Source organism: Corythoichthys intestinalis, chromosome 20 (genome assembly GCF_030265065.1).
Source record: "Corythoichthys intestinalis isolate RoL2023-P3 chromosome 20, ASM3026506v1, whole genome shotgun sequence".
Classification (NCBI taxonomy): Eukaryota; Metazoa; Chordata; class Actinopteri; order Syngnathiformes; family Syngnathidae; genus Corythoichthys; species Corythoichthys intestinalis.
The window spans coordinates 2,850,161-2,870,337 of NC_080414.1; the positions used below are offsets into that span (position 1 = coordinate 2,850,161).

General features: G+C 41.0%; 1 protein-coding gene across 2 annotated transcripts in view; it reads right to left on the bottom strand.

Moving 5' to 3' along the window:
• ofcc1 (orofacial cleft 1 candidate 1) overlaps positions 1-20,177 on the bottom strand; it is a 167,398-nt gene that overhangs the window by 85,605 nt on the left and 61,616 nt on the right. For both annotated transcript variants that reach the window (XM_057824675.1, XM_057824677.1), the window contains 2 exons: positions 19,562-19,676; positions 17,017-17,278 (listed from right to left, as the gene is read on the bottom strand). In XM_057824675.1, the coding sequence (XP_057680658.1) occupies positions 17,017-17,278; positions 19,562-19,676 (377 nt within the window). The remainder of the gene's footprint in view (positions 1-17,016; positions 17,279-19,561; positions 19,677-20,177) is intronic.

The following is a 20,177-nucleotide window of genomic DNA, read 5'->3' on the forward strand; positions in this document are numbered from 1 at the left end:
ATTCCTTCAGGAATTGCATAAATGCTTAACAAACTGTCAACAAACACTTAACAAATCAACAATAAGTAATTTATTAACAGTTTTTACTAATGATGTATTAAGAAGTAATAACGGATAGTTATTATAAAGTCTTACCAAAATTTTTCGAGCCTCGGGGGTTGTAGAACATTTTGGAAGATGTTTGCTTAATTGTGAAAAGGGTCAATACTTTAGTTTCGCCTGATCGTAAAAAAAAATAAGGGGGCATTCATCGGAAAACAATAAAATGAAATAATTAGGGTTGTCAAACTATTAAAATTTTTTAATCGAGTTAATCACAGCTTAAAAATTTATTAATCGTAATTAATCGCAATTCAAACCATCTATAAAATATGCCATATTTTTCTGTAAATTATTGTTGGAATGGAAAGACAAGACGGATATATACATTCAACATACTGTACATAAGTACTGTATTTGTTAATTATAACAATAAATCAACAAGATGGCATTAACATTAACATTCTGTTAAAGCGATCCATGGATAGAAAGACTTTTAGTTCTTAAAAGATAAATGTTAGTACAAGTTATAGAAATTTTATATTAAAACCTCTCTTAATGTTTTCGTTTTAATAAAATTTGTAAAATTTTCAATCCAAAAATAAACTAGTAGCTTGTCATTATTGATGTCAATAATTACACAATGTTCACGGTGCTTAAACCCATAAAATCAGTCAGCAGAGGGAAACAAAAAACACAAGTAACAATTGGGCATGACACTGCGATGTCATTTTAATCTGAGTGGGGCATGTGCGTTAATTGCGTCATTTTTAAACGTGATTAATTTAAAAAATAATTACCGCCCGTTAACGTGATAATTTTGACAGCCCTAGAAATAATCATATATTTTTTTTATTAAATAAAAAATCAATTGTAGCAATACATGTATATTATTCGGCGTTTCCGTTTTTCGGCCAAGTGTTTCCAATATTCAATTTCAGCCAAGAATTTTACTTTCGGTACGTCCCTAGTGAAAAGTGAGCACTTATTTTGTTTACTAAATAGAAACTAAACTCCTTTGTTAAGTCAAATATGCAGCACCAAATATATAAATATGTATATACTGTACATACAGTATATATGTAGGCTGTCAAGCAGGCGCTATCATTTCAAATGTCAATATGTGCAAGCGGCTCCCATATTGACTGTTCTGCAGAATCTGGGTCCAAATGGCTTTCAGTGTTAAAGGTTGAGATACTAAGAAAGCCAAGACAGCTGTTACAGCTGTCATTATTAGATTCTTACAAACTGTATTACACAATATTTCATAAGTGATTTGCATCAACATTCATCTAAAATTATAATATTCCAGAATATCCAGAGTTATGCTTTAGGAGTAAATATGTTTTGGTAAACATGCCAAGGACTGATGATTTACAGTTGCACAGAATTTTGGAGTGCAGTCCTGTGCCGGGCTTTAATGTATGAAATAACAAATTAGAATTCATAAAAAAAGGAATTAAATAATACATATTTTTCTATGTGTCTTTCCTTTGGAAAATGACTTTTTGAAGTGTTCCCCCCCCCCCATCCCTTTTTCTGTAATTTAAATGGTAAGCCGCCAGATGTGTGTCTCATGCTTGAAGAGTCAGAGATCTGCATTATTTAGCATATTAACATTCACAGAATTTTAAAATGGGGTTCCTGCATTGCCTGAAGGTTGTAATTAAGTAAACCTTAGCTTTATAAATGCAAAATCTCACTACGTGAAACTTAGCACCCCCGCGAACGCGGTCACATCAATATAACACGTGAAATTTCCACTTTTTTTCTCTGCAGAATGAAATATATTTGTCCTTAAAATATCATATAAGGCACAAATTTGAATTCCGTGACGTTGAAACGGCAGCAATGAATGCTATGGTTTGTGAGAATCTGAAATAACATAAATGTAACTCTGAATTATGACAGTGTAAACCATTTGGAGTACGTACACAGCAAATTTTGAAAATGTTCAAATCTGGATGTTGCTGCTTATGCCAGGAGTGCGGTGTTGACTCGACTGTGTGTGAGTTAATGTCTGCTCCACTGGACTCAAATCGATCCTGCAGTTAAGGTTGAATTTCAGAGTAAAAACTGTAGAGACTTAAAAATCATTCTATTAAATTGACTCTAACTCTGCGTCTTTCACTCCAAGCAACTCAGAGATGCATTGATTAGCCAAGGCAAGTCAGGCAGTTGCTTGGGGGCCCCAGACAGTCAAGGGGTCCCTGAGGACTACCAGAAACGACCATGGTTTTCTATTAAAATTATTTGTATATACTGTCTGCAAACTTTAGTTTTCTTTTGAAGTGGCCTCATACATTGTTTACTTGTTTATGATGCATTTATGTGTGAAAAAAATAAATAAAATAAAATAAACGTTTTGCGGCATGTACCGGTGAGGTTCCAAGGGATTTCTTACTTGGAGCCCAAGAGGACACAAATAACAGACATAAATAATCCCCGTTTATTTTTATATTCCAAGTTTATATGGATTGACTGAATGCATCCACGCACTGTGTGTGCATGACACACACAGATACACTGCTGCTAAAAGTATTGGCACCCCTGCAATTCTGTTGATTTATTATTATTTTTTTTTTTTTTGAATTTAGAAGTTTTTTTTGGGCCAGCAGCAGCCACTGTGACTAATTCAAAAAGACGCCAATGTTGTGGAGGTGTGAAACACACCACTAATTTTGCTACTAAAAGTCCGAGCTGTATCAGAGTTAGCATAACATTAAACTGTGTTAACTTGCTAACGTGCAAAACGCGAGTAGGGTGCCTTGAAAGAGGTGTCCGACTGTTTGTGTTTTCTATTGTTAACGTTAATTTCACTGTGAAAAATGTATTGAATTCTGCTGGAAAATATAGAACCATAAAAACGTTAGCAAGAAGCTGCTTACAGAGAGACCTGTGCTTCATATTCTCATATGTTGCTCACAAAAAAACAACATACCAACCACATAATCATAATTCATTATGTACAGTACTGGCCAAAAGTATTGGCACCCCTGAAATTTTGTTAGATAATGCTCAATTTCTCCCAGAAAAATGATTGCAATTACAAATGCTTTGGTAGTAATATCTTCATTTATTTTGCTTGCAATGAAAAAACACAAAAGGGAATGAAAAAAAAAAAACCCAAATCATTATCATTTTAGACAAAACTCCAAAAATGGGCCAGACAAAAAGTATTGGCTCCCTTTGAAAAAGCACCTTTGACTTACCTGTGGCATATAACAGGTGGTGGCAATAAATGAATTGCACTTGCAGACAGTAAAAATGAATTAAAGTTGACTCAACCTCTGCCCTGTGTCATTGTGTGTACCACATGGAGCATGGAGAAAAGAAAGAAGACCAACGAACTTTCTGAGGACTTGAGACGCAAAATTGTGAGGAAGCATGGGCAATCTCAAGGCTACAAGTCCATCTCCAAAGACCTGAATGTTCCTGTGTGCAGTCTCATTAATAAGTGTAAAGCCCATGGCACTGTGGCTAATCTCCCTAGATGTGGACGGAAAAGAAAAATTGACGAGAGATTTCAACGAAAGATAGGTCGGCTGGTGGATAAAGAGCCTCGACTAACATCCAAACAAGTTCAAGCTGCCTCGCAGTCCGAGGGTACAACAGTGTCAGCCCGTACTATCAGTCGGCATCTGAATGAAAAGGGACACGATGGTACCCAGGAAGACCCTACTTCCGATCCAGAGACATAAAAAAGCCAGGCTGGAGTTTGCCAAAACTTGCCTGAGAAAGCCATAAACGTTTTGGAAGAATGTTTTCTGGTCATATGAGACAAAAGTAGAGCTTTTTTGGAAAAGGAATCAACATAGAGTTTACAGGGAAAAAACGAGGCCTTCAAAGAAAAGAACATGGTCCCCACAGTCAAACATGGTGGAGGTTCCCTGATGTTTTGGGGTTGCTTTGCTGCCTCTGGCATTGGACTGCTTGACCGTGTGCATGGCATGATTAAGTCTGAAGACTACCAACAAATTTTGCAGCATAATGTCGGGCCCAGTGTGAGAAAATTGGATCTCCTTCAGAAGTCATGGGTCCTCCAGCAGGACAATGACCCAAAACACACTTCAAAACGCACTAGAAAATGGTTGAAAGAAAGCACTGGAGACTTCTAAAGTGGCAGGCAATGAGTCCAGACCTGAATCCCTTATAACACCTGTGGAGAGATTTGAACATGCACCCCTTTAAATCTCAGAGACCTGGAGCAGTTGGCCAAAGAAGAAGGGTGAAAAATTCCAGCAGAGCATTGTAAGAAACTCATTGATGGATACCGGATGCGGTTGTTCGCAGTTATTTCGTCTAAAGGTTTTGCTACCAAGTATTAGGCTGAGGGTGCCAATACTTTTATCCGGCCCATTTTCGGAGTTTTGTGTAAAATAATAATGATTTCATTTTTTAAATTCTCTTTTGTGTTTCTTCATTGCAAGCAAAATAAATGAAGATATTACTACCAAAGCATTTGTAATTGCAATCATTTTCTGGGTGAAATTGAGCATTATCTGACAGAATTGCAGGGGTGCCAATACTTTTGGCCAGCAGTGTACTTGAGTAATATTATTTGGATGTAACGCTCCTCTTACTTGAGTAAATTTTTTGGCTACTCTACCCACCTGTACACAGAGGACAGAGTTGAGTCAACTTTAATCCATTTTAACTGGCTGCAATTGTGATTTAGTTATTGCAACCACCTGTTTTGTTCCACAGGTTAGTAACCAGTGCTGTTAATTACACAAATTAGAGAAGCATCACATGATTTTTCAAAGGGTGCCAATACTTTTGTCTGGCCCATTTTTTCAGTTTTGTGTAAAATTATAATGATTTAAAAAAAAAAAAAAAAAAAAAAATCCATTCTCTTGTTTTTTTTGCATTGCGAGCAAAATAAATGAAGGTATTACTACCAAAGCATTTGTAATTGCAACCATATTCTGGGAAAAATTTAGCATTATCTGAAAGAATTGCAGGAATACTTTTGGCTAGCACTGTAGCTTGTTTCAACATGGAAAATGATTTATTATCCACTTCCAATAGCAGCAATGTCGGAATCACCGAATATGCATCTAGGATTTATAAATGTGAATTAGGTATAATAAAATACCATAAAATAAAAAAAGGCAAGTGAGTGGAGTTATTTTGCAATGCCCCATGTACGCACACAACAGACTTCCTGTCACTAAATATGAATACTAAGAGAACAACAGCTCCACTAAAACAAATCGCCACTTTTTGGCCCACCATGAATTCCAATGCAATTTGCTTCACTCCACAGTCATTTTGCGAAGCTCAATGGCTAACGTGCACGACGCAAGCGGAGGCAGCATGGACAGCTAAAGGCTACGTCCGTGAACTCTGAGCACCGACGCAACTGCAACTCCAGCCTCTCCAGGCACTCAAGGCCAGCAACAATCCCCTATGCTCCCGGAGTGTGTAAAGACCAGCGCGCACATCCACACACTTCGACACATTGACGCACCCACATTATTAATTTTATTCTACGTAGACTTTCAGCACTTTCCGGAATGGAAATGCGAATGGTTGTTAACGCGCCACACACCTAGCTCGCACACAGGCCACGGAGACTGAAAAGGCCTGAGGTCCATCACACTGTTTGAGACCCCATCAGTGCGAAACACTGACCGCTGACATAGTCGGTTGCTACTCACCTGTGCCCCTAATTGCCTGATGCCTGGTCCAAAGTTCCAGAGGGAATGTGGGATCAGGTACTCACCTTTGAGCCGGTGTCAGGTTATTATTCGGATTCTATGAGGAGTTCACAGACTTTCAATGAGAAAATATCAAAATGTCCATAATATTATTCTGAGACTTGGCCTCGTTCACCTTTCTCCTAGAAACTGTGATTGACTTTTCCGTTAAACACATATACAGGTGTTCCCAGGGTTACGACACATTTACAGTGCCCTCCATAATTATTATGTGTTTTTTAGCTTCTAATATTTTTTTTTATTCAAATAATATGGGACCTTAATGGAAAAAAAGAGAAAAATCCAACCTTCAATACAAGTGCATTCATTCAGTGGGGAAAAAAAGCCCACATATAGAAAAAATTATTTGACATCAAATAATGTGTGTCACAATTATTAGCACCCCTGGTGTTAATACTTTGTACAACCTCCTTTTGCCAACAAAACAAGGTCTGTGGATTGAGATGGCCATGGGAGGAGCTTGATTTTGTGTCTGGTGAACTATTTCTGTGTAGATTTGGTCATATGTTTAGGGTAGGGCTGTCAAAATTATTGCGTTAACACGCGGTAATTATTTTTTTTTAATTAATCACATTAAAATATTTGACGCAATTAACGCACATGTCCCGCTCAGACAGTATTCTGCCTTTTGGTAAGTTTTACAGCAAGGTTTTTTGTGCTGTCTAACAGCGAACTCTTGTGGTCGCTTTGCGACATGGTTTATTGCTTTCTTGCCAGTTCAATATGGCTGCACGACATCTCGGGCTGACGCCTACTTGTAATGTTGTGCTTATATGATCCTTGGACAAGATTTGTCCGTAAGTATGGTTGTTGTAAAGAATGTACATATTATGTTAGTAAGCGAAATGTTATATTTTTTGTATGAGATGCTTTTTATTTATGTTAAGTGAACCTGTATAGCGTGCTAAGCTAACGTTGTCGCTAATGCAATGCTTGTGTACTTTTTTTTGTAGTTTCACTACGGTCTAAAGAGGACAGTGGTTTGAGGCCATTTTATTAATAAATCAGATGAAAAAGGAAGAAGTCTGATTATTAAGGCGTCGTTCACTAGCTGTCTAGCTTTGGAAAAAGTAGACGCTTCGGAGTGAGGACAGCATAGACAGATTTAAATGACAGTAGAGTGAAATGCCCACTACAGTCCTTATGTACCGTATGTTGAATGTATATATCCATCTTGTGTCTTATCTTTCCATTCCAACAAATTATTTTACAGAATATATATTTAATTTACAGAATAATATGGCATATTTTATAGATGGTTTGAATTGCGATTAATTGCGATTAATTAATTTTAAAGCTGTAATTAACTCGATTAAAAATTTTAATCGTTTGACAGCCCTAGTTTAGGGTCATTGTCAAAAGCTCAATCTTTGTCTCATCTGACCAAAGCACACGGTCCCAGTTGAAGCCTGGGACTGTGTGTATTTTTGTGTGAGACCAAGATTGGGCTTTTTTGGCAACAAACACTAAGTGGGTCTGGCGTGCCACGAAAAATGCGCATGCTGAAAAGAACCTCATACCCACTGTGAAGTATGGGGGTGGGTCAGGGATGCTGTGGGGCTGTTTCGCTTCCAAAGCCATTTTCACCGCTGCAACCCCCTTCGCTCCCGGCCGTTTTACTGGATTTTGACTGATTTTGCAAGGCCCACCAAAAAAATCAGTTTTATTGCTATATGAACATGAAACCCACCAAAAGAAAGATTAGACTCTCTTAATTCAGCAGGAAAAAAAGTTAGTTCATATCTTTTTCCATTCTTTAGAAATCAACATTAAAAAATAGCTTAGTTTGAGCAATTTTCCAAATTTCTGATGAAAAAACAGAGAAATTGAGCTTTTAGTAAAAGCATACATTTCAAACATAACTTTGACTTTAACACAGCTATTTTTTTGCTTTTGTGACATCTCAAACATCTGAATAATGTTTTCCTTCTACAAAATAACATAAACAACAAGACAAATAGAGCTTTTGATAGCAAAGTAACAATTTATTTGCACATGACTGGACTGTTGGGCTGGGAGATGGCACTGTTGTGGCCACGGCTGTCTCTGCGGACGGGGTGGGCTTTTCCCTCGTCACCGCCTGTCTCATCAAGATGGATTTTTTTGAGTCTTTCTTTTGTGGTGACAACTGCGTTGTGGCGGAGTTCGCCTGGGGAACTTGTGTGGGGCATGTTGTGTTCCTGGGGGGGAACTGGTTTGGTCGTGCGCGTTTCTGGCTGAGTAGCGGGACACTGGAGGGTCGCGGGGGATGCAAGCGGCCGAGCACGGCGGTGCGTGCTCTGCTCGGCAAGCAGCACGGACTTAACGGCATCGTCCGCTGCACTGGTGGTCCTGGTCGTTCTGCTCGGTCGTCCAGCACCTGGCATCCCGGGCGTCCTCCCGGTTGTTCTGCTCGGTCGTTCGCCGCCTGGCATCCTGGACGTCCTAATGGTCGTCGCACTAGGTCGTTCGTCGCCTGGCGTCCCGGACGTCCTCCCGGTCGTCCTGCTCGGACTTCCCGCGCCTGGCGTCCTGGTCGTCCATTCGGTCGTCTTCCCCTGGCACCCTAGCCGTGCGGCCCGGCCGTTCATTCCGTTGAATCGGGTTGCGGGTCTTACCAAATGTGCTACTGCCCTCCAGTGGCCAGTTTTATTGCTTTAAAATGGATTTTTAGCTTTGGAGCCAAGTTGCATCAGAAAAAATAAACTTAAAAGAAAAAAAACCGCAAAAGACAAATACGTTTTTGGGACACTGAAACAAGCAAATTAGTTAACAACCGTATTCTGGCCTGTGCCTCTTGACACACCAATCTACATGGCTACTCTATAACTAGTCCGAGTAAACATATGTGTGCGTCGCCCTCTATTGGTGGCCGCCGTTACTGGTGTGACTACACACCTCAGTAGCAGCCCAGCGTCAATCAATGTAAACAGTAATGCTAGCTGCCTGATGCTGGCGGCACACCTCAGCAATGGACGATGCGGTAATTCAAATTTTAAACTCAAACTTTTAGGAGAGGCTGCTATTAATAAAGGTTGATTCAGCGTCTGGTGAGTTACAATTTTTCCTGCACCTAACACGACGGGGCTGAAAACGAATTTATTTCATATTTACTGTATTATTCTGCCGGTCTGTGAAAAAAACACATCACACTGCAAAAAAGGTTGGGGACCATTGGTACATAGCATACACAATCTTTAGACGACATTCAAAAGGGAGACCTTGACTTGCTCTAACTGCTCAAAGTGATGGTTGTTCTAATGGTAGTAGGGAGTGGGTTGGTTGTGCAGAAAAAAAGGAAGAAACTCCAAAAATTGTGGCAGAATCATCTACATGCTCATGGTGATCCACTAATGGTGATCATGAAACAAGACGCTAATCTAATTTGTCATTTAGTTTCAAACAAACCCGATGTAAGTGGATCATTCATTTAATGGGAAAGGTCACTTAACCCAAAGTGCCTCCAGCTAATCTTCAAGTTAAAAAGCTAAAAACTCTCCATCATGCTTGGATGAGTCAACCGAGACATTTTAATCCAAAATTATATCATTAGACAATAACATTTAATCATCCTTATATTTTGGTTGAGTTCAAACATGTCAGTTATTCTCATAAATCGGCATGTCATCTTTTGTTCTCAAAGAGACATCTCACACTTTCTTGTCCCATAGGGAGTCATTTAATTTCAGCCTTGGGAACCTAAACTTCCAGTCACATTTTGCTTTGCTTTGTGTTGGACTGAAAGACAACAGATGTCTATACATGGCCCAGTCTTGATCTGCGGTGCTCCAGTATAAATCTACAGAATGTGCCTATTTAATATGGTCATAATACTCTATTCACTCCATACATACAGTAGGGCAAATAAGTATTTAGTCAACCACTATGAGTGTGTGCGTGAATGGTTGTATGTCTCCTTGTGCCCTGCGATTGGCTGGCAACCAGTTCAGGGTGTCCCCTGCCTACTGCCCGTAGTTAGCTGGGATAGGCTCCAGCACCTCCGCGACCCTCGTGAGGAAAAGCGGCATGGAAAATGAATGAATGAATGAATAATTTTGCAAGTTCTCCCACTTGAAAATATTAGAGAGGCCTGTAATTGTCAACATTGGTAAACCTCAACCATGGGAGACAGAATGTGGGGGGCGGGGGGGGATCACACTGTTTGTTTTTTAAAGAATTTATTTGCAAATCATGGTGGAAAATAAGTATTTGGTCAATACCAAAAGTTCATCTCAATACTTTGTTAGGTACGCCTTTTTGGCAACAACGGAGGCCAAACATTTTCCTAACCTCTTCATAAGCTTTTCACACACTGTTGCTGGTATTTTGGCCTATTCCTCCATGCAGATCTCCTCTAGAGCAGGATATTTCGGGGCTGTCGTTGGGCAACACTGACTTTCAACTCCCTCCACAGATTTTCTATGGGGTTGAGATCTGGAGACTGGCTAGGCCACTCCAAGACCTTGAAATGCTTCTCACGAAGCAACTCCTTTGTTGCCCTGGCTGTGTGTTTGGGATCATTGTCATGCTGAAAGACCCAGGCACATCTCATCTTCAATGCCCTTGCTGATGGAAGGAGATTATCACTCAAAATCTCTCAATATATGGCCCCATTCATTCATTCCTTTTCACAGAGCAGTCGTCCTGGTCCCTTTGCAGAAAAACAGCCCCAAAGCATGATGTCCCCCCCACCCCCCCATGCAGTGGGTATGGTGTTCTCCGGCTGCAATTCAGTATTCTTTCTCCTCCAAACACGAGAACCTGCGTTTCTACCAAAAAGTTCTATTTTGGTTTCATCTGACCATAACACATTCTCCCAGTCCTCTTCTGGATCATCCAAATGCTCTCTAGCGAACCACAGACGGGCCTGGACGTGTACTGGCTTCAGCAGTGGGACACGTCTGGCAGTGCAGGATTGGAGTCCCTGGTGGCGCATTGTGTTACTGATAATAGCCATTGTTACTGTGGTCCCAGCTCTCGGTAGGTCATTCACAAGGTCCCCCCGTTTGGTTCTGGGATTTTTGCTCACCGTTCTTGTGATCATTTTGACGCCATTTGGTGAGATCTTGCATGGAGCCCCAGATAAAGGGAGATTATCAGTGGTCTTGTATGTCTTCCACTTTCTAATAATTGCTCCCACAGTTGATTTCTTTACACCAAACGTTTTACCTATTGCAGATTCAGTCTTCCCAGCCTAGTGCAGGTCTACAATTTTGTGTCTGGTGTCCTTCGACAGCTCTTTGGTCTTGGCCATAGAGGAGTTTGGAGTGCAACTGACTAGGGTTGTGGACAGGTGTATTTTATACCGATAATGAGTTAAAACAGGTGCCATTAATACAGGTAACGAGCGGAGCCTCGTTAGACCTCTTTGACAGCCAGGACTCTTGCTTGTTTGTAGGTGACCAAATACTTATTTTGCACTGTAATTTGGAAATAAATTCTTCAATAATCAAATAATGTGATTTTCTGTCTCTCATGGTTGAGGTTTACCCATGTTGACAATTACAGGCCTCTCTAATCTTTTCAAGAAGGAGACCTTGCATAATTGGTGGTTGACTGAATATTTCTTTGCCCCACTGTACACAATCTGTGCATGGGTTCTAAATATGGAAATGTATGCACGCAACTTTGTCTGTGATAGGCATATGAGTTAACACTTCCACGAAGAACTTTAGGGAGAAGTTTTTAAAAGGGGGAGAAGAAGCCAGAGAATTAGGGCTAGAGTTGGGTGTGGACGGTGATGTCGGTAAGTGAACAACAGCCGCTAACACTGAACGGTTTACATTCACAATCATGGTGACCAAAGCCCGATTCAATTCTGTCAGAACAGACTCCGGTCCGGCGGCTGAATTTATTTTGTGTTTACAACCCACTGTGTATTATAGCAAACGCTAATACGAATCAGTCACCGAAACAACACAAATGAACCTGTTAACAACCTAGCCATGCTCTCCATTGAACGTGAGCTTGCTCAAAAACTGGATTTCACTGATGTTATAAATGACTTATGCTGTCAAAAAATCTAGACGCATCACTGTTTGAGGGATTGATAACCCCAGGGATGTGTGTGTGTGGGGGGGGGAGGCAGGCAGGCACAGGATGTTTAGTTATACTGTTTTGTTGCTTAGCAGGCAGGCATAGCACTCTCGGTTGTATTGTATTGTAGCCTACATGGGATAATAGAAATTGTTGCTTTATATTGTGTCACATCATATTATGGTCTGTTAAATTTAATTGTCCATCTCAAATTAAATAATTTGAAAATTTACACTGGTCATTGCAAAGCGTTAAAAGTACTGCGTATGTTGTCGTGACAAGCCGGTGGCAGGAGTGGGGTGGGGGGTACTATAATGGTCTCTTGTCCCCGGGACTTGCAGGGGTCGATATGATTTTGATCATTTCAAGAGAAATAGGAAGTTAGAAAAATCCTGTTACATATTACTTATAATGCCTCAATTCCTGGTTGAGATGTTTAGTTATACTGTTTTGTTGCTTAGCAGGCAGGCATAGCACTCTCAGTTGTATTGTATTGTAGCCTACATGGGATAATAGATAGAAATTGTTGCTTATATTGTGTCACATCACATTACGGTCTGTTAAATTTAAATGTCCATCTCAAAATAAATAATTTGAAAATTTACACTATAATGGTCTCTTGTCCCCGGGACTTGCAGGGGTCTATATGATTTTGATAATTTCAAGAGAAATAGGAAGTTTGAAAAATCCCGTTACATATTACTTATAATGCCTCAATTCCTGGTTGAGACGGATTTGCACTTTAGAGAGCGGTTAAAGCTGCCCGACTGCTGGCTTCCTTCATTGTTGATGAAATGTGTCTATATAAACCACCTGCTTTTGCTCCAGACGTAACGCAAAAGAGGGAAAAAATGTCACTTTAGCTTAGCCAGCAGTGGGAAGCAGGGACGTAGCCGGACACCTTTTGATCCAATAATTCACTTACGGATCAGGTTCACTTCCCGAGCAAACTTCTCACCTACTGACAAGAATTTGTGTATGTGCTGACATGCACATATGTGGAAGTGCTAGTATGAAGCCATGTGGTTTGTGGAGACGTGGTACCTCAAGCCCTGAGTTGGCACAACATAAATCTCTCATCGTGAACGCCTCCCTCCTTCACACTCTCTTGCGCACTCTCTAGAAAGCCACTCAGTTCGTAGGGGACGTATCCCTTGTGGGTGTTAGGATCTCCGTGGGGGGGTCACAGGTCAGTTGGCGGAGGAAGCGACAAGCTGTGAAATGTAAAAGACCAATTTCTTCCACATGTTTCAGTGCTGGGAGAACACTGCCGAGCTGTCAGTCGGCATCACGTTTAAAATGGGCCAGGGTGCTACCCAGCAGACCTGTCACAACTCATTTGTAATTAAAAAGCCTGTGTGATGTTTAAAGCAGAACATGCCAGAAAGTTTTGAGGACTGTTAAATAAAGATGAGCAATGCTTTCACAAAAGAGGAGAAAAGGAGCTGGGTGTATTAATAACAATGAGGCTAGCCACCCTTTGCAGAAGATCAATACCAAATGAGCTGGTGTGTGAGAGTTGGATGACTGGAAACGTGGGTGAGTACCAAAAATAGTATGCTTTGAAAATGGCATCCTCATTACAAACCTGAAATGTCACTTGATTTTTTTTGTCCCTAAATTAGTCTAAAAGGAGCTGGTAGAAGCATTCATTCAATCATTCATAATATCTATATCACTTCCTCACGAGGGTTGTGGGGGTTCCTGGACCTATCACCGTTCAAGATGGGCAGGGTACACCCTGACCTGGTTGCCAGCCTGTCACAGCACACACTGAAGGAAATACAGTGTGGACCAAACGTATTGCAATGAAAACACTCAAAAGAGAATGGGAAAAAAATTAAATCATTATCATTTTACACAAAACTCCAAAAATGGGCCGGACTAAAGTATTGGCACTAGAGATGTCCCGATCGATTGGCATCGCAAGAAAATATCGGCCATGCCTTTTTTTAATATATATATATATATATATATATATATATATATATATTTTTTAATTTAATTGTCTTCTAATTGTATTTAACGTTGCAGACATACCATATTTTTCGGACTATAAGTCGCAGTTTTTTTTCATAGTTTGGCTGGGGGTGCGACTTATACTCTGGAGCGACTTATGTATGTGGGAAATTTTTAACACATTATTATATCATTTCACAGGTTATTTTGGCGTTTTGGAGTGACACTGATGGTTTGGCAAACTTGTTAGCATGTTCTTTATACTATAGTTATCTGAATAACTTAAGAGCTATGTTAAGTAAACATACCGGCCACATTCGCATTTCGTTGTGCATGCATCATGTAACATTATCCTACTGTACACTTATTCAGCATGTTTTCTCTATTGTATTTTTATTTTAAATTGCCTTTGAAGACGACAGATCAGTTGTATGTGTTGGATTTTATCAAGTAAATTTCCCCCCAAAATGAGACTTATACTCCGGTGCGACTTATATTTCCTTTTTTCCTCTTCGTTCGGCATTTTATGGCTGGTGCGACTTATACTCAGATGCGACTTATAGTCCAAAAATACGGTAATATGTTACACTCATCCAGAGTGTTTAGTTTAGGCTTAAGGTAGGGTTATCAAATTTATCCCGATAATGGTAATGGTAATTAATTTTTTAAAAAATGTATCACGTTAAAATATTTAACGCAATTAATGCATGCACTGCACGACCCACTCAGGCATTGTCGCGCTTAATCTGTAATGGCGCCGTTTTACCTATATAGAGAGATAAAAGAGAGATGAGTGAATTTTGGCAGCCTCTGGAGCCTTTTTTTAATTGGCTAAAGCCTTACAATCCCTCTCCCTACAATTAGAAATATCATGGGAAGCAATGTGGGGAAGCAAGGTAGCAATTGATCTTTTTCTTAACACCTAATGTTATTTCCCAACTCAGGGAAGATATATCAATTAGTAGCACTACGCACAGTCATGATTCCACTTCCCATCATGCATTTGGGCATGGCTACAGTATCATTTACTGAAAGTAAAGCAAATACACTAGATGGCAATATTTAGTCACAATTTACAAAGTCACAAGTCTTTCTATCAGTGGATCCCTCTCACAGAAAGAATGTTAATAATGTAAATGCCATCTTGAGGATTTATTGTCATAATAAACAATTACAGTACTTATGTACGGTATGTTGAATGTATATATTTGTCCGAGTTTTATTCTTTTTTTTTCTTAATGCATTGCCAAAATGTATGTGATCGGGAAGAATTATCGGGAATGATTGGAATTGAATCAGGAGCAAAAAGAAAAAGCAATGGGATCGGGAAATATCGGGATCGGCAGATACTCAAACTAAAACGATCGGGATCGGATCGGGAGCAAAAAAGCATGATCGGAACAATCCTAATTGGCACCCTTTGAAAAATTATGTGATGCTTCATTAATTTGTGTCATTAACAGCACCGGTTGCTAACCTGTGAAACAAAACAGTTGGTGGCCATAACTAAATCACACTTGCAGCCAGTTAAAATGGATTAAAGTTGACCCAACCTCTGTCATGTGTCCTTGTGTGTACCGCATTGAGCACGGAGAAAAGAAAGAAGACCAAAGAACTGTCTGAGGACTTGAGAAGCAAAATTGTGAGAATGCATGGGCAATCTCAAGGCTACAAGTCCATCTCCAAAGACCTGAATATTCCTGGTCAACACACAAGGAGCAGGCCACAAGAGGTGAAATCAATAGGTAATCACATGGAAAAGACACACTAGGGCACAGACCCAACCTGAACCCATGACAGTATCTCCTGAAGAAATCTGATCTTTTAGCCAGACTGCTGGAATGACGCCAGCCGAACCGCTGGAGCTGCGCCACCCAGGCCAGCGAGATCAGACAACCCGGCCAAAAGGCCAACATCCGTGAGTTCACCTTAGTCTTAACCCCTTGTACTGACTCCATTTTGAAAGCTGGAAAAAGGCTTCGAAGCAGAAGTTGACTTGCCTGGCACGGCCAGACTGTTCTCCCTGTGTTTTTCAAACACTGAGAGTATAGTCTGGGACCCAGCCTATTAACGGCCTCTCGAGCAAGTACAAAATCAATCGACAAATCAGATTCGTTTATTTGCGTGACGTGTTCTTAATGAGCAACGTCACTCTTCCGCGTCGGAAGTCGTCTCCACAACAAAACAGATGGCGAACAGGAGAGCCGAGAATATGTTCCAATCCACGGTAAAATCAGTTTTAAATTACCAAAAACACATCGACACAAGTCATTGACAACAGTGTCTCGCGCTAGCCATGTTGAATAAACTCCACTCTCCTCGTATATTTACTTCCGCGCGCAAGTCACTCGTCCCGCCCGTCGCTGATTGGTCCACTCCACTGTCTGTTTGGTTTGGCTTGCTCCACCCTGGAAATTTTATCCGCTTAATGGTGGACAGACTCAATAGCTGGAACAGCGGTGAGTCTGGAGTACCAGGCTAGAAGTTGACAATTTATTCAGGTCACCAGTGATCATACAGCACAGAAGGACCCAGGCGAGGACTCAGGGTCACCATATCACAAGTCAACAAAAGGTTCCCAAGAAAAATGACGACGATTAGTTACACATTGTCTTTTTGAAGGCTCTCCGCGGGGCGGGCTGTGGGCAGAAGAGGGGTGTGTTTGGGCATTGTTTAGGATTATTGTCTGTTTGTGGATTGGACAGGAGAATTCGGGAGTTACCGTTGTCAGGGCAACGAGGGTTGAGGATTTTGCCACCTCAGCGTCAAAGGGGCTCTTGGAGTCTTATCAGTCATGTTATCAGTTGGTTATCGGGGGTTCTCCGGTATTCCTTGTGTTGGGACAGGGTGTCCCGCCATTTTTTTCTGGACTGTCCGGGAGAACTGATTGCGAAAGTTGGTGGTGCAGACGTGGGCTTGTCAACGTGAATCTTGCTCAGTCAGTTGCATGACGCACACTTTGGGCTTCCAAGATAAGAAGGCGTCATGTATCTCTTATGCCTTATATTCTTTACCATTAATAGTTACTGTTGATTTTTTTTTTTTTTTATGCTTCTTTGTATCTGTTCCTGGGTTTGGGCTAGCATCGTATTTGAGGAGACCTTGCTCATTTGCCAAGCTTTACCTACTATCTCAAACCTGCCCTCTAGCACTTGTACACCAGTGGATAGGAGCACTGAGTGAAACCTGCCATTCTTCCAATGCAAGTTATAGTGACATTACGGTGACATTTTCTTCCCACTGTGGCATAGTCTGGGGAAAGTCAACGTTAAACCCCTACCTTGCAGAGATGATGAGGAACAAGCGGAATCAGCTGACAGGTGGAGGGGAGACCCCTGGGGAGAATGTACCACTGCGGCCTCTCCTGCCCCACAGCTGCGGCCAGCACAGTGCAGGTTCAGATGGGGATGAACTGTCTGTGGATCGAGCTTGGACCCGGAAGGTTGGCTGTGCTGGACAGTTGGTTGGAGCATTTCCAGTGTGTTTAAAGGTGGCATTGGTAAGGTGATGGCCCCAGAATCTCCTGGTGGGAGTCTCCTTATCTGAAACATTGTGCAAAATTGGACATCAAAACACCTGACTTACAATATTCCCTTTTACAACATCTGCAGCTGCATCACATTTATTTGTTGGAGAGCAGCTTGTCTGTATAATTACAATACAGGTATGAGTGAACAAACTGTCTCAATTAGCATTTGTCACAGCGTGAAATGATGACAGATCTTTTCAATAAAAACCACAGTTTTTTTGTATGGAAATAAAGCCTCTGTAATTGGTCTATGCATAAATACAGTTATAAAGCCAGTATGACTGGATAGGCTAAATCAGTGTTTTTTCAAACTGTGTGCCACGGCACACTGGGCACACTAGTGTGCCGTGAGAGACTGTCAGTTGTGCCGCGAGAAATTCTTTTAGTATTATAAAAATCTAAAATTTAGTACATGTTTGACCTCCAGAGGGCGCCATTTTTATGCGCAATGGACGCTCAGGGTGATGATGTAGTTGGCCTGGACTGGGGGAATAGCTGTGCTAGCTAGCGAGCGGAGCTAGCATGATGACTGGCAGGATTTTGTCACATTCTGCTGCTGGTCAGATTGTTTTGTTACAGAGCAGTGGGATGACTTGTGTCTTTAAACCAATCCTTGGCAGGTTGCCGAGATACAGTATTGCTGCCGTTTCACAGTTTGTATTATTAATCGCTTCGTTGCCTGCCCTGGCTTTTTACGCGGTAAGACGTCCAACACATGCGCACTTCGGTTAAAAGCAGTGGGTATTACCTACTATTTGTGTTTTATTGAGTCTTTTATTACCTGTTCATTGCCTCAAAATACTTTTTGCATGCGTTTCCCTCTCATATATACTTTTAAGCATTGTTTTCTTGTGGTAGCTTGAAAGCAGATTGTTGATCTGTTAACCACATTAGTCACGCAGCATATTCAAACCACCCTTATTTGGTATTGCTATGTTTAAGTATTTTCTTAGGGCATCTTTAGTATGGTCTGTCTGTATGCATCTAAACAAAACAAGCTGAAAGCGCACGGTAGTACTTTGGGTGTCAAATTCGCCTCATGTAGACGTTTCGCCGGTGTAGCACATTTTGGCAGAACACTCTCGTCTCGTCTCATCCCATCTTTCCTGTTCATTTTGCTTTTGTTACTGGTTTTTTTTTTTTGGACAGTGCTGTCATGTGTCATGCTCGTTAATGTTTCTCTTTGATTCAAATTGAAAGGGCTGAACCGATGACATGTTTATGTCAGTAGTCATATTCTGAAAGCCGGCAGCATAGTCCAGTGACGTCACCGACCTGCGACGTCAACAAAAAATGGCGACCTTCTAGTCAAACTAATTTTACAAACTGTATAAAAACGACTCCTGTGTTTATTTCCGTTGCCAATTCTTTTGCGAACGCTACAATATATAATTTAGAACATTATTAGGGTGGCCACTGACGGTATTTTGAAAGACACTCAGCCGTGTTAACAGCACGCGGACGTCGTCAGGCGGAGTTGCAGTAGGTGGAAGGCTCACTCGTGTGCAGGCAAGCGAGTTACTGCTTGTGTCACGTTCAAGAACTGCTTGGATTTCTAGCCATCAGCCACTTTGCTAGCCACGACAATGTGTTGGAATAAAATGCAGGGAGAGAATTGATAGTCATCACATATTGAATAAAATGGAAAGGATACTTTCGTTTATATCGACACTTGACGAGTCTATTTGAATGATGTACAGTAGACGTGCAGGGGTCCATATTGTCGTGGACAGCAAGGTGGCCGATGGCTATAATTCCGAGGAGTTCTTGAAGGCAACAATTGCCTCGCTCAGCCTCACACGACTGTGAACCTTCCTTGAGACGCACACTAAAGTCGTGGTGGCGGTCATGGTTAAGTTTTTAAAAAGGGCAACTATGAAATCCAGTCTTAGCCCTGAACAAGATTCTAACCCAGAATGAGTTGTGGTTAAAAAAATAAAATAAGTGACAAGGCAATACAGGGAAAGCTATGTTTCGTTTGGATTTACTTTCACCGGGGATGAGACGAAACCTACTCCATTATGTTTCACGTTCCATCAAATATCACACTGAGTAAGTGTAAATATTGAGAAATTACATTCTAATTAAATATACTGTACAGAATTCCATTTTGGAACATTTTTAGTTAGTGGTGTGCCGCAAGAGTTTTCCCAATGTAAAAATGTGCCGTGACTCAGAAAAGGTTGTAAAGCACTGGGCTAAATAACCAGTAAATTATCAAATGCATTTATTCCTCTGGGGTTATCACATGTTTTAAATGCAAACATTAAATGGGACCACAGACACAAATGCCTACCTGAAAGTACATGTTGCACAACCAGACATCCAGATCGGTGGCGATTAGCTCTTCGATCATCTGAAACCGGTCCACTTGTGTACTGGGCTCCCCTCTGAGCAATGGGGTTTTGTACCTTGTTTCATAAAAATCAAAGGTGAGGGTGGTTTTTGTGATGAAGTAGCATTTTTTAGGTGAGGGTGTGGTTATTTGATAAAGTCAAAAATACAGGTCAGGCAACAGCATCGTGCAAAGTGTAAAGGCTGATTTATGCTTCTACGTTGCGGTGACGGCGGACCTACACCGTTAACGCAGACCCGATTTTCATCCCTAGTACACCGTAGCCTAATGCGCACCTCCCAAAAATCCTGGCTACGTCTCATTGATTGGTCCTCCTCCAACACACCTGATTCAAATAATCAGGATTATTATCAGGCTTCTGGAGAGCTTGCTGACGACATCATCATTTGATTCAGGTGTGTTAGGGGAGAGACACATGGAAAACACATGAGGTGGCATTGAGGTCTGGATTTGGTGAACACTGACTTAAACTGTCCGAAAGTGTGAATGTCTGTTCATCTATATTTGGTGCAAAACACTCAGCTGACTTGAAGTTCCACTTTGAGACAACCAATTT